Below are 12,140 nucleotides of genomic sequence, written 5' to 3'. Positions count from 1 at the left end.
CTACAGTTCGCTCTGAATTTTATCATTCTGTTTTTTTTTTTTTTTTTTAAGTTGCTTTTGCTCAGTGACACTGTCACACTGTGACACGCCAGTGCATGTAAACATTTGGTTCAGACCAGGTGTGGTGGAAATAGTGCAGAGTCTTAAGGGTTTCCTTTGCCCCTCTTTTTTTTTTTTCTTTCTTTTTTTTTTTTCTTTTTCCTTTTTTTCCCTAGTGCATCAGAGCTGGGTCCATCAGCGAGCCGGGCCGCAGCCCCCCACTGCCCACCTCGGCGCAGGAACCGTTGGCGAGGCTTCTCCTCAGCGTCTTAATTTTTCTTGAAAAAGGAAAAGAGACGACTCCCTTCTGCCCCGGCGGGCTCGTCCCCCTGCTGCTCCGGCCGGGGCCCGGCGGGGGGACGGGCACCCCGCTTTGTGCCGTAGCCCCTGGAGAAGGAATAGGCGAGCTGGCTCCATTCCTTCGGGTGTTTGTCCATCAGCTGCTGGTCAATGACCCTGTGCATGTCATCCTGCGGCAGAGGGAGAGGAGGCAGCGTTAGCGGCGGGCCGGGCCCGTGCGCGGTGACAGCGGCTGGCATGGGATGGAGGCGGCATGAGGAGCGCGGGGACGGCCGGCAAACGTCCCTATGGGGAGAAGCAGTATCTGCAGGGCTTGGGGTGCCGCGGGGAGCCCTCGGCACCGCGGGCGCTGGAGTCCCCGAGAGAGGTGGTGGCACCTGGGGTTTCATATCTACCTTCAAACCCAGCGTCTCAGCTACAATTGCTCATCACTGAGACTTGCTCAAACTTCCTGCATGCAAACTAGCCCCAAATTAGGGGCACAACCTGTCCTTGCTTTGGGGGGACCTGCCAGTTGCGGCACTGGGCGCCATTGGGCAGCGTGGCCCCACGTGAAAGGTCAGAGCTGGTCCTAAATGGGGGATATCGGGGGACCAAGCACGGACCAGAGCAAGCAAGTGGCTCCGAGCGCATGAAACCAGTGCCCGTGGCGGCCGCGCTCCGGCTCCAGTTTGTCCCTGTACGGAGGCACTGCGTGACCCCAGCGGTCGCAGGCTCCTCGCGCTGCCTGGGACGGAGGGCTCGGCAGCGGCCTTGGCGGCGGGATGGACGGACACACAGACACACAGATGGAGATGGAGCGGCGGCGCTCGGCGGGGAGGCGCGAGCTCACCTCAAAGGCAGGAGGGGTGTACGACTAAAGCTGTTGGTACAGGAACTGAGAAAGGCCACTAGATCAGAAACCAAAGGAGCCAGATAGTAAAAAGCCCTGAGGAAGCAAACTGTAAGCAGGAGAAGAAAAAAAAAAAAAAAAAAAGGAGAGAGAAACGAGAAGACAGTGGAGGTGAGACAGGAGCTGGGGCACAGGGGAAGAGGGCAGTGGAGTCGGGGAGCTGCAGCGGAGCCGCCTGCGCCTTGGCTCCCGCCTCGGCCGTTCTTGCTGAGACAGCTTTACCTTCACGCAGCCTCTCAGCCTCTGTGTGTCCTCTTTTTCCCCCCAGTCCCTAACCTGAGCATGGCTGGGGTGGCCCTTGAAACGGTGATGTGATTTGGAGTTTTCTTCTTTTTAACTTTGTATGACACCTTGACCATATCTCTTCCATCCTGCTCCATCTCCTGGGCTGCTGGAAGCTGCCTCTATGTCCTGGAACGCTCCCGAGAGCCGCTGCCTCCACTGCCTCGTGTGGCAGCACCTGCAGTGGGTGCCCCAGGTCCCCTCCCTGGTGGCAGCTTCTTGCCCACCTACCTGTGCCAGGGGCTCGGTCCTCCCCATTGAACTGCAGCTCCTAAAGAGCGATTCCAAGCCCCAAAGGGGAGCGAGGGGGCAGCCTGGCTTTCCTTGATACCCCTGCAGCCAGGGTGCAGCACAGCTGGGGTGTGTGGGGAGCTCCCAAAGGTGCCTTGTGCTGATGCTCACCTGCCAGGCCTCCAGCTGCTGTGAGAGGTTCACTTTCTGCTGGATGGCGTCGAGCAGCTGGCTGTTGAGGGACATCATGTCGATCTTGCACTTGGCCAGTTCCACCTCCACTGCGTTCTTCCTGCGGGAGAGCGAGAAGCGCGGGCAGCCCCGGCACGCGCAGCCCCAGCTTTGCCCGCTCTGGTGGCCGTGTGGCACCCGGGAGCCTCCTCACGTTTGCCCTGCAACGTGAGGGCTCAGCTCCCTGCGGTGCCCTGGGGAAACAGTAACAGGGATTGCAAGGAGCCCTGCTTCCTTGTAAACATTTTTTTTTTTTTTTTTTTAGGAATAATTGCACTTATTTGCAGACCCTAATGCTCACCTTAGGCTCGCCTGCAGTGCTTCCAGGTCAGTGCTCCCTGTGCTCAGACTGTCTTTCCCTTTTGCTTGCCACATTGCCAGGCTCTAAGACCAGGCTCAGGTTTTCCATGCCACATATCTGCAGCAATTTTGGTTTTGTTTGGAGACGGGTTTTTCTGGGGAATGTGTCAGCAAAACGGGCTCTATGCCTAGGTCGTGGGGCAGGAAGAGACCGTCCTGGTTCTGTGTCCACAGAGCAGCCGCTCTCGTGTCTAGCGACAAGATGCTCGTGTCTGCTCTTGGCTTGCGCTCGCTCTCCGCTTGCTCATCTCCTGCTCCCCATCCGTGGCCACTCCTTGCATTCCCGTCGGCTGCCACATCCCGGCTGCTGCGCGGATGGCCGCGCTCGGCGCTGCGCGCGGAGCTGCGGCGCGTTGCCATAGGCACGGCACGGCCGGCAGCCCGCGCATCCCGTCAGCGCAGCCTTTCCGCGCCCGGCAGCACGGCTGAGGTGTTCCCAGCTTTTGCCAACAGGCCGAGGGGTGTGGGTGGTGACCAGCGCGAGACGGTACCAGCTACGGATGCGGGAGCAGTGCGGATGCTCGGGGTGCCCCACAAGGCTGTGCAGGCTTGGTGAGCTTCCTGGGTGCTTGGATTGCAAAGAGCTGCTTCGTGCTCTTTCCGTCACCCAGACCGTGTGGAATAGGCATTTCTGTAGCGAAATGCCCTGTGCTGTCCCTAGTGACGCCCTGATCCATCTCGTTTTGGGAAGATATCCTGGAGCAGGACAGGAGAACGTAACCTGAGCGACAGTTTGGAGAGGCAGTCTAGGCAGGCGTGTAAGTAGGTAAGGGAGTGTGTGTCTGGAAGAGCCAGAGGAGAAAAACAGAAGAACAGAGCAGACCCAGTGTTGCCACGTGCTTCTCCAAGAGCCCAAGCCCTCGCCTGCCTGCTGTGCTCCAAAGCAGCACAAAGGATGGCAAAACACATGGGCATCCTCTTACACGTCCCCAACTCCGTGTCGAGGCAAGGATCTGCCCTGGCCGCAAGCCCTTGGCAGGATTTCTCATGGGCAAGGCCAAGGCTTCCTCCCAAATTTTCCCATTATTTCCAAACCAGAGGGTGGTGGGAAAAGCCCACCCTGGAGCTGGCTCCAGCCACAGTGCTCCAGCACGGCTAAGCCAGCCCGGTTTGGGCTGCTCAGGGTACTTACTTGGCGATGGCCTCATCCCGGTCCCTGATGGCCTGCAGGAGCCGTTCGCTCGTCTCCTTGTCCTCAGCTGCTCCTCGGAGCCGGTCCCGCTCCTCCTTCAGCGTCGTCATCTCCACGCTCAGCAGAGTGACCTGCCGGGCAGCACGGGGAGGCCGTAAAACACACGCTCACTTGGGCGAGCTCACCACAAATAGCGGTGGCCAGGACTGCTAGCCCAGCTCTGCAGCCTCTCCTACATTTAACTCCCTGCCTCTAGTGCCCACGTGCCAATTCACTGTGCTGCTACTCGGAAAACCTTCCGACACCTCCCTGCTCTGACTGCTGCTCAAATCCACAAGGAAATCTTTACGGAGACAGCAAACAGTCAAGAAGGGATCCTGATGGGGATCCTGAGGGGACTTGCTGCCACCATGCTCTTGGGCACAGGCAGATGTTGGAAGGAGGGCCTGTGGGTGTTACTGGGCCCTGGAAGAGGTGTTTTTGGCATTGGGGTTTTGATAGGATTTGTTGCTGTTTCAGTTAGGACCTGGAGACCACGGGGAGCGGATGGCCTGTCCAGCAGGAGCACTGGGTTGGGCTGCGGGCACGTGACGCAACCAGGGTCATTTAAGGGACACAAAGAACCTGTAGGAAAGTGCACAGGAGTCTGGGCACCACAGAAAGGCCACGATCCTGGCACAGAGCATCAGTTCACGCCTTGCTCAGGACAGCTGCTCAGACCCTCTGAGGTATTGTTTGCAGTGGATGTGTCTCTGCGAGGAGCTGCCCTTAGGAAGGACTGGTTTCAAGGCTGATCCCTCTCTGCTGCTAATTACTCGCTCACCGCTGCTTCTGCAGTGAGCAGCACAGATTTCCTGTTATCCTACATGCCTAGACATCTCTACAAGGGATATTTAATGATTCCTTTTGCTGCTGCAGGAAGAGTCCTGCTTTGATCCAGTGGCTGGATCATCCTCTTAATCTTCAGCCGATCCAGGATGGTGGTGCAGAAGCTTCAGTCGTGTCAATTCTGAACTCCTGAGTGTGTGGACAGGCTGTCTTGGATAACTGGCCACTCAGGTCCATGGCTGGAGACCAGATTTGAGCTATTTTAGATCTACGATGGGATTAAGCATCCCTGAGTTGGTGTATAGGCAGGGTCAACAAACTCTTTTCCATTTTGGCATGTGGGTGGAAACCTCTGTAGCCTCTACATAAGGCTGTTAGACCCAGGTTGTGCCGATTTTTTTTGACAGGGATGAGCTTTCTTTCCCCTTCTCTGAAAATGTACGGAGAAAAGGCCACACAGGAGCACTGGAAAGGCCACCAAGAGCGTTCATCTTGTTTCTTGCTCCAATATAACTGGATGCTAAGCAAGCAGCTGAGCCAAAGACTGTGTCTCCTGTCCACCTCCAGATCTCCTACAACATTTGGAGAACTTCTTTCACCGACAGAGGTATTGTAGAGCTTTTTCTTGCCTTTCTGGCTCTGTTTCCAAAGAAGATGCTTTTGAAACGGGCCCTTGGACACAGAAGATGCTACTGCTGACTTCAGCGCAGATGTAGTCCCACTGACGGCTTTGGGCATGGTGCTGTTTTCAAAGTTGGATCATTGTTGCTGTTGTGTTTGCATTAGCCTTAGATTGTCCCTGTTGGTTCAAGGGGTGCTGCCTGAGGCCAGGTTGTCCCCTGTTAGGATTCTGAGAGCTCGTTTACTGAGGATCTCATGGTGCTGTTCTGGGATGTGCTGGAAGGGGGAATAGCTCCAAGACAGGGTAGCCCCGGTTTGTCCATCCAGCAGCTGCATCTCTGTTCCATGAGGGTTTGGTATAAGTGAGGTGGATCAGGCTGGTTGCCCGTGCGTTTCCAGTCCCCCATATCAGGCAGCCTTGTAATTTAGTCTTATGCTGCATAGAGTTTAAGCAAGATAGACTGGACCCAAAACCAGGCTGAGGGCAAGGTTTAAAGGAAATTTATCTGCCTTAGGAGTCAGGGATGGGATACTGGATACTTTTCAAAGAAATTCTCATCCTACAAACAGGGAGCCCCTGCGCTTCCACTGTGGGCTTGAAGACTCGTATGACCTTAACTGTTATTTGCCTGGATCCTGTTGACTATTTATCTTGTTGAGCTCATCTGCAGAAAGCATGTCTTTGGAGACGAGCACGGGTGTTACAAGACCACCTGTAAAATGTGGGAATTGCTAACCTGGCTGTGAAGGCGCTGCAGCTCCTCCAAACTCTGTCTCAGTTTCCCCCGCTCTCCCTCCATTAACTCCCTCAGGGCTCGCGAGTCCTCACTTGTTCGCCTGATCTGCTCTTCTAAGGTGTCGTCATCGCTTCGCCGGGAACTCTGAGAGCAAGACAAAAACCTCCTGCTCAGGTTTGACTTTAAAACAGGCGGTTGCATTAATTTGACTCTGGTTTGGGGGAGCAAAACAAATTAGCAGGACATTTACATTCCTGCTAAGTTTTCGTTTTAGAGCAGGTGTCCCTAGATAGAAACGTGCTCAGTCAAGGACAGTGCTTCTAAACATGCTAACAACAGTATGTAAACAAGTTCTCACCTTGCTGAGGTTGGTAGTGCAAGGTTATGATTGCCACGTTTGCAGACTTTTTGCAGGACTCTCATTTTCCTTTAACAAATACAACTTAATCCCTATGGTCTACCTTCTTAGCAGCAGCTGCCAAGACTCTGATGGAGAGGGGGAATGTTCCCACCAGTGCCTGTGGTGTCAGGGTCCCAGCATGATAAGTCACACTGGGAATGTACTCAACTGTTGGATGGTGGAAATAGGTCTGATTTTGAACCATCACAAAAGGTCAGATGTTTTCTCTTTATTCTGGACTCTTGGGAATGCTGGACAGTCTGCTAAGTCTTCCCTCCAGCCCTGGCTCAGTAGAGCTCTACTGTCTGCTCACTGGCAGTCCTGAGGTACTAGACTCCAGAGGGGACACTGCCGTGCACCCCAGATCCTTTCCCTGCAATAGAGTTCCATCTGGTGACTCTTGCAGAAACAGCTGTGCCCAACCTTAGCTCACAGTGGCAGAATCTACCCACGTAGTGGTCACGGTGGTTTTGTGAAACCACTTCTAGCTGCACTCTGGTTTGTAAGATCGTCTGCATATTTCCAGGTGGAAACTTTGACTTACTGTCAGAGACCTCAGAAACCTTGAGAAAAAGCTACATCCATTAATTTCCCAGCGTGACTCCCAGACCCTAGAGGGTTGCACTAAAAGCTTTGGCAGTCTGAGCCCTGCCCGCCAAAATCTCGTGAGCCAGTTTGGCTCTTTTCTGACTGGTTGAGACACATGAAGCAGGTTGTATGCCGTGATATCCCACCTTGTGTGCCACGGAGGTGGTCTGAGAGACCCAGGACTTCAGGACGCAGCAGGAGCCCTCCCTGGCAAGGTCCATCACTGGGCAAAGGGGCATGCACGACAAGCTCTCCCCGTGCCGAGCCACTTACCGTGGAGTCTGCCCCATCCAGCATGCTTTGTATCAGTCTTTTCAGCTCACTGAGAGCTGCACGTAAGCTGCCAGCTGGGACATCTTTGGCTGATGAGGTTTCTGAAGACTCGTCCATCGAAGAGTCTGTGGAGACCGCGGAGTCTGCGCTGTCATTGCCGCGGAGGTGGGAGCAGAGGTATCGCACTTGGCAATAAGCTTCCCAGAGTTGCAACCTTAGCTGCAACGAGAGAGCCTGGTGTTAGCCCACGACGTCAAGGCCACGGGGAGTCTTCTTCCACAGCGTAATGATGCGTGGGATTGCTGGAGCATGCCAGTATTCATCTAGCTTACTTTGCTGACTTTGAAATGGATGCAGAGACTTGCAAAAGGTCAAAAGGATGTTTCTGTTAGAGCTGGGACTGACCCTGAGGTCACCTCGAAAGCCAATGTGCTAAGCTGTCTCTAAGGTATCTAGGGGATGTTTCCTAACCTGCAGATGTGGTGCTGCTGTGTCCCATATGCTTAGGGGGATGTGCAGGCAGGGTGTTGCACAGAAAAGAAATGTTGGGGTGACTAAGGCATGGGTTACCCTGCTGCCATTTCCAGCTTTGCAGATGCAGTGGTGAGAGTCTCCAGTTTGCATAACTGTGCACCCCCCTTCTGAGGGTGAGGTGGGGAAGGACCAACATGCATGTCCTCCAGAGCCTAGCCACAGAGGTTTGAGTGTTATCCCAGTGGACGGGAGTGTTAATACCTGTTCCCGTTCCTGCTCCAGCTCCTCCGCTTCCATGCTCTGTTCAATCTCGGAAAGCAGGGATGTGCTGGTTGTGTTGAAGTTTTGGAGACTTCGCTCCTCGCTGAGCTCCTCAACCTTCCCCTGCAACTGCCGATAGGACAGCCGCACCTCCTGGAGCTCCAGCTGGCTCTGGTGCAGCTTCCAGGAGAAACCGAGCAATTCACCAAAGAAGTAGGAAAAAAAAAAAAGAATGTTAGTGGAGGAAATACAGACTGGGGGATCTCTGCTTGTGTAAGACTGAATGGAAGGAATAGGTGGCAGGTCGCACTCGAGGGTTTCCAGCTGGGAGGAACTAGAAGTAGTTGGCCAAGGCATTTATTTATTTATTTATTTATTTACTTACTTACTTACTTATTTGGAAAGGCCTGCTAATGGGAGTCTTGACTGGTTTTACTAGTTACTGGTAGTGACTGGTTACTAGTTATTGGTAGGGATTGGTTTACTAGTTGTTGGTAAGCAGAATGAACCTGCAGGGTTCAGAAGCTGTAAAACCCTGTTCTCCACTGAGATGCCCAACATCACCGGTGCTCCAGGCTGTTCCCTGCGGAATGGTGTTTCGCGAGGCATGGCTGTGAACCCCATACACCTCACGGGCACCTCACTGAGCTGGAACAGGTCTGAGGTTGGTTACTGCCTTCTGGACTAGCATTGTCTGGTGAAGCTCCTTCTGGAGCCAGTGCTACCACTGAAATAAGAATTAAGTAAAATGAACTGCAAGAAGTTTTCTACTTCCTTTTATGTGTTTCTTTCTTTTCCTCCTTTGCTCTGTTCTCCCGCCCAGCTCCCTCTTGTCTTTCAAGAAGCCCCATAGTGGTTCCTGCTGCTCATCCCTACAGGCAGCACCAGGATCTTGTTTGCTCCTGTGCTTTCATGAGCCATTTGACTCTTCCAGTTGTTCTGTCTCCAAATTCGCTGACTCTCCCCTTGGTGGGGCTGACTCCAAACCTGGCTTTCCTTCCCCAGCAGCTGTGCTCCTCACCTGCAGGTCCTTGTCATGGCTTTGCCTTTCCAGCACCAGGACACGGTCCTGCAGCTCCTCCACGGTGCCCTGCAGCAGGTCATTCTCCTCCATCATGGCACTCAGGCGATGCTCCAGCTCCCGCTTTCGGTCTGTCAGCATTTTGATCTGCGGAGGAAGGAGAGTCAGGGTGGCACCTGCGCTCGCGCGGGAATGGAGGAAGGTGCCTTCCGATGAGAGAAATGAAGCAGAGAAACAAGTGGGTGGGAATATGTGCGCTGGTACCTGCTTCAGGGAGAAACAGCGTCTCCGTGTGCGGCTTAAAGCTCAGGAGGAGCCCAAGGAGGTTCCTCCTTCCTCAGGGTGCGAGGGCAGGGCCAAGGCTGCCGTGACACCGGCCGGGCCGAGACTGCAAGAGCCTGGGGGGAGCTCAGGGCTGCCCAGGGGGATCAGGTGGCCCCAGCCCTGCCCTGCCTTCCCATGACTTGAAGTTTCTACTGCCCGCGTAGCTCTTAATCGCGGCGTCTTTGCCAGAGAAAGTCCCACTGGGGACTTGTCTTTCTCCCTGCAAAACTCCTTTCTGTGCTGGTGTTATTTTTAGCCTCCTGGTGATGAGCTGCCTTTAAAACTGGTTCAGTCCTTTTAATTGCCAAGGGCCGGTGTGCCCGGCTGTGCGTGCGCTGCCAGCGGCGAGGGCTGAACGGCACTCGCCAAGGTCACTGCTGCACCTCCCGAGACAGAGGGCCCCTGTTCCAGCCCGGAGCCCTTCCTTGGGCCCTTCCTTCCTCACTCAGCACCTTCCCGTTCCCTGCCTCTTTGGAGTCCTGCCTCTTTGCAGCTTCCCCGGCTGCTTCCCAGTCCAGGAGATCACTGGGAAAGTCTCTTCAAACCGCCTTTAAATGCCCTGGTCAACCTTTCAGTTCCCTTTGCCTTCTTTTCTTCCCCTGTGACTCTCATTTCTGATGGACCCTGGCTGGGATCTTGCTTGCAGACACCCACTACTACATCCAGCTCTGCCCCATCCTCTTCCTCTCTGCAGACCCATGTCTCTCCTGAGGGTGAGGGAACCTCGCACTTGCCCAGGGGCTGAAATCTTTCTCTAGCTGAAGGAGTATTTGCCAAGTACATAGACTTGCTCCCCGTCCTTGTAAAGGCTGCTGCACACACTCAGAAGTGTTCCTGGGTGACTAATGGCTTCTGAGATGTCTCTTCCCACCACCATCATGATTTGCGTGGGCTGGAGAGAAGGGGTGCCAGAAAGCAGAGGTATAAAATAAGAGATGCATTGTGCTGAGAGTTTGGGTTTGCTGCCAAAGCCAGTAATGAGTGCTTGTGAATGAGTGTGTCAGAGCAAGCCACCGCTCTCCTGCGGGGGCCAGAAGGACATGAGGGGAAGGTGATCTGCACAGCGCAAGATGGGAGAGCCAGCAGGCCAAGGCATGCACGGTGATGGTGACCCCCACATGGCCAAAGCCCGTCCCAGCCGTACTTACTTCGAGGACCTGCTGCTCCGAGGGGAGGGGAAGAGAAGGCGAGGGGACCAGCGGGGAGCAGGTGGGGAAAGGGAGAGAAGAAATGGAGAGATTTTAGGAGAAACAAACAAACAAACAAACCACTTATCCAGACAGCTTAAAAGGCAGCAGGGCTATAGAGCTGCATGTCTTTGATCCCACCAGTTCCTGCCCAAGGAACTGGTTGCCCCATCACCTCCCTGGCAGAGATGGGAGGAAGAAGGACACTGATATTGGGAGCTTGGGTCCCTTGGGCATAGCGGGCTCCGGCTGTGGCAGCACAAGCTCCATACACTATTTTGGGAGAACAAGCAGGATCGACCTGTAGCTCGGTTGCACACAAGAGACAGGAGCAGAGAGGAAAGGAGAGCAAGAGAGGAGGAGAGGGCCAACACATCCTGCCCCAGCCTTGCCGGGCTGGTGCGCCCAGGCGCCCAGCGCTGCCAGGGGAGGGCTGAGCTGGGTGCTGGGTGCTGAGCGCGGCCACTCACCTCAGCCTGGAGGCTCTCGAGCCGCACGATGTGCTGGCTGCTCGACGAGCTCTTCTCCCGGAAATCCTCCCGCAGCGTGTGCACCTGCAGCGAGAGCTGCCGCTCCACCTCCGATGCCTGCAAGAAGAGACGGGCTGGCCTTAGCCCAGGGGCCACCAGCACCTTAGCCCAGGGGCCACCAGCACCTTAGCTCAGGCGCTACCAACGCCTTAGTCCAGGGGCCACCAGCACCTTAGTCCAGGGGCCATCAACACGTTAGCCCAGGGGCCGCCAACGGCTTAGCCCAAGGTTACCAATGCCTTAGCCCGAGGCTACCAATGCCTTAGCCCAGGGGCCACCAATGCCTTAGCCCAGGGCCACCAACGCCTTAGCCCAGGGCTCCCAACACCTCCTGCCCACGGGAGGAGGCTCTGCTCATGGGGAAAGGAAACCTGGGAACAACAGGGAGGGAAACTTGAAAGCCTGTAGACCTGGGAAGAAGCTCATCGTGGCCAGGCACTGAGGACAGCAGCTGTGTAGACCAGGTGGCTTTGTCCTTATAGACAGGGCAGCTGAGGGGATGTGCATCCTGGAGGACAGGAGCTGCAGGCAGCCTCCATAAACGGCAGCTTAGACACATTAACTGCTCTCCAGGCAGCTTTATGTCTGATTTTTACACGGTGAACATGCTTGTTTAGGCTTGTAAGAGAACATAAGTTTTTTTTTTTTTATGACAAATCCCTTATGAGATGGCACAAATGGATGGGTTTCTGCTTAATTAGCCTCCTTCAGGTTCCACTATACTTAGGCACAGATTTCTCGTGGAACAAGAACTCGCTTCCAGCAATAAAAAAATGATCTTGTCTACTAACTGATTTTTACTTCCCCTCCCATCCTGGGATAGAGCTGGTGTTTGCCTCTTCTTTAAAACCATACATCAAGGGCCTTCGCAAATCCCTCCCCTTTTATTTATTTATTTATTTATTTATTTATTTATTTATTTATTTAAGCTTCCTTGCACAAGCCAAGGACACAGCACTCTAGGAGGGGACTGGTTATTTCTCTCCTTGCAAGCAGCTACAGCCTTCCAAGCTTCTCGAGCAGCTATTAATTAAAGAACAGTGACATTAATTAAAGTGACATTAAGGAAGATGGATGATCTGTGCTTTTTGTGAATGATTCACTCTCTTTTTGTGAAAAAAAAAAAACCATCTTCAAGCTGAAATCTCCTACAGGAGCTATCAAGGATGAAGAAACACCAGATGAAAAGTGCCAAAGGGCTTTAGCTTCAAGCCGCTGACCACACTCCCCAAAACTGCCAGTGGTACCCACTGTTACGACACATCCTTATTTGATGCTTAAGTGTATAACATCACTTATATGCTAGACTCCTGATACTACATAGAGTACAAATATATCATATAGCAGTAGGGAACAGAAGAGTTAGTGGTGTGGCAATTCGATATCTAGACGACTAAATGTGATCCCTGTGCTCAGAGTGGAGCAGGTG

At 54.0% G+C, this 12,140-nt stretch overlaps 1 protein-coding gene across 1 annotated transcript in view; it reads right to left on the bottom strand.

Moving 5' to 3' along the window:
• Positions 1-257: 257 nt before the first annotated feature.
• BICDL1 (BICD family like cargo adaptor 1) overlaps positions 258-12,140 on the bottom strand; it is a 31,351-nt gene continuing 19,468 nt past the window's right edge. The window contains exons 3-11 of the mRNA XM_026037832.1: positions 10,652-10,768; positions 10,143-10,154; positions 8,671-8,817; positions 7,650-7,829; positions 6,915-7,133; positions 5,654-5,797; positions 3,468-3,598; positions 1,916-2,036; positions 258-509 (exon numbers count right to left, since the gene is read on the bottom strand). Of these exons, the coding sequence (XP_025893617.1) occupies positions 309-509; positions 1,916-2,036; positions 3,468-3,598; positions 5,654-5,797; positions 6,915-7,133; positions 7,650-7,829; positions 8,671-8,817; positions 10,143-10,154; positions 10,652-10,768 (1,272 nt within the window). The 3' untranslated portion in view covers positions 258-308. The remainder of the gene's footprint in view (positions 510-1,915; positions 2,037-3,467; positions 3,599-5,653; positions 5,798-6,914; positions 7,134-7,649; positions 7,830-8,670; positions 8,818-10,142; positions 10,155-10,651; positions 10,769-12,140) is intronic.

The sequence above is a fragment of the Nothoprocta perdicaria genome, unplaced genomic scaffold, assembly GCF_003342845.1.
Source record: "Nothoprocta perdicaria isolate Ctin4 unplaced genomic scaffold, notPer1 scaffold_2, whole genome shotgun sequence".
Lineage (NCBI taxonomy): Eukaryota > Metazoa > Chordata > Aves > Tinamiformes > Tinamidae > Nothoprocta > Nothoprocta perdicaria.
This window is presented reverse-complemented; position numbering and strand designations above follow the sequence as displayed.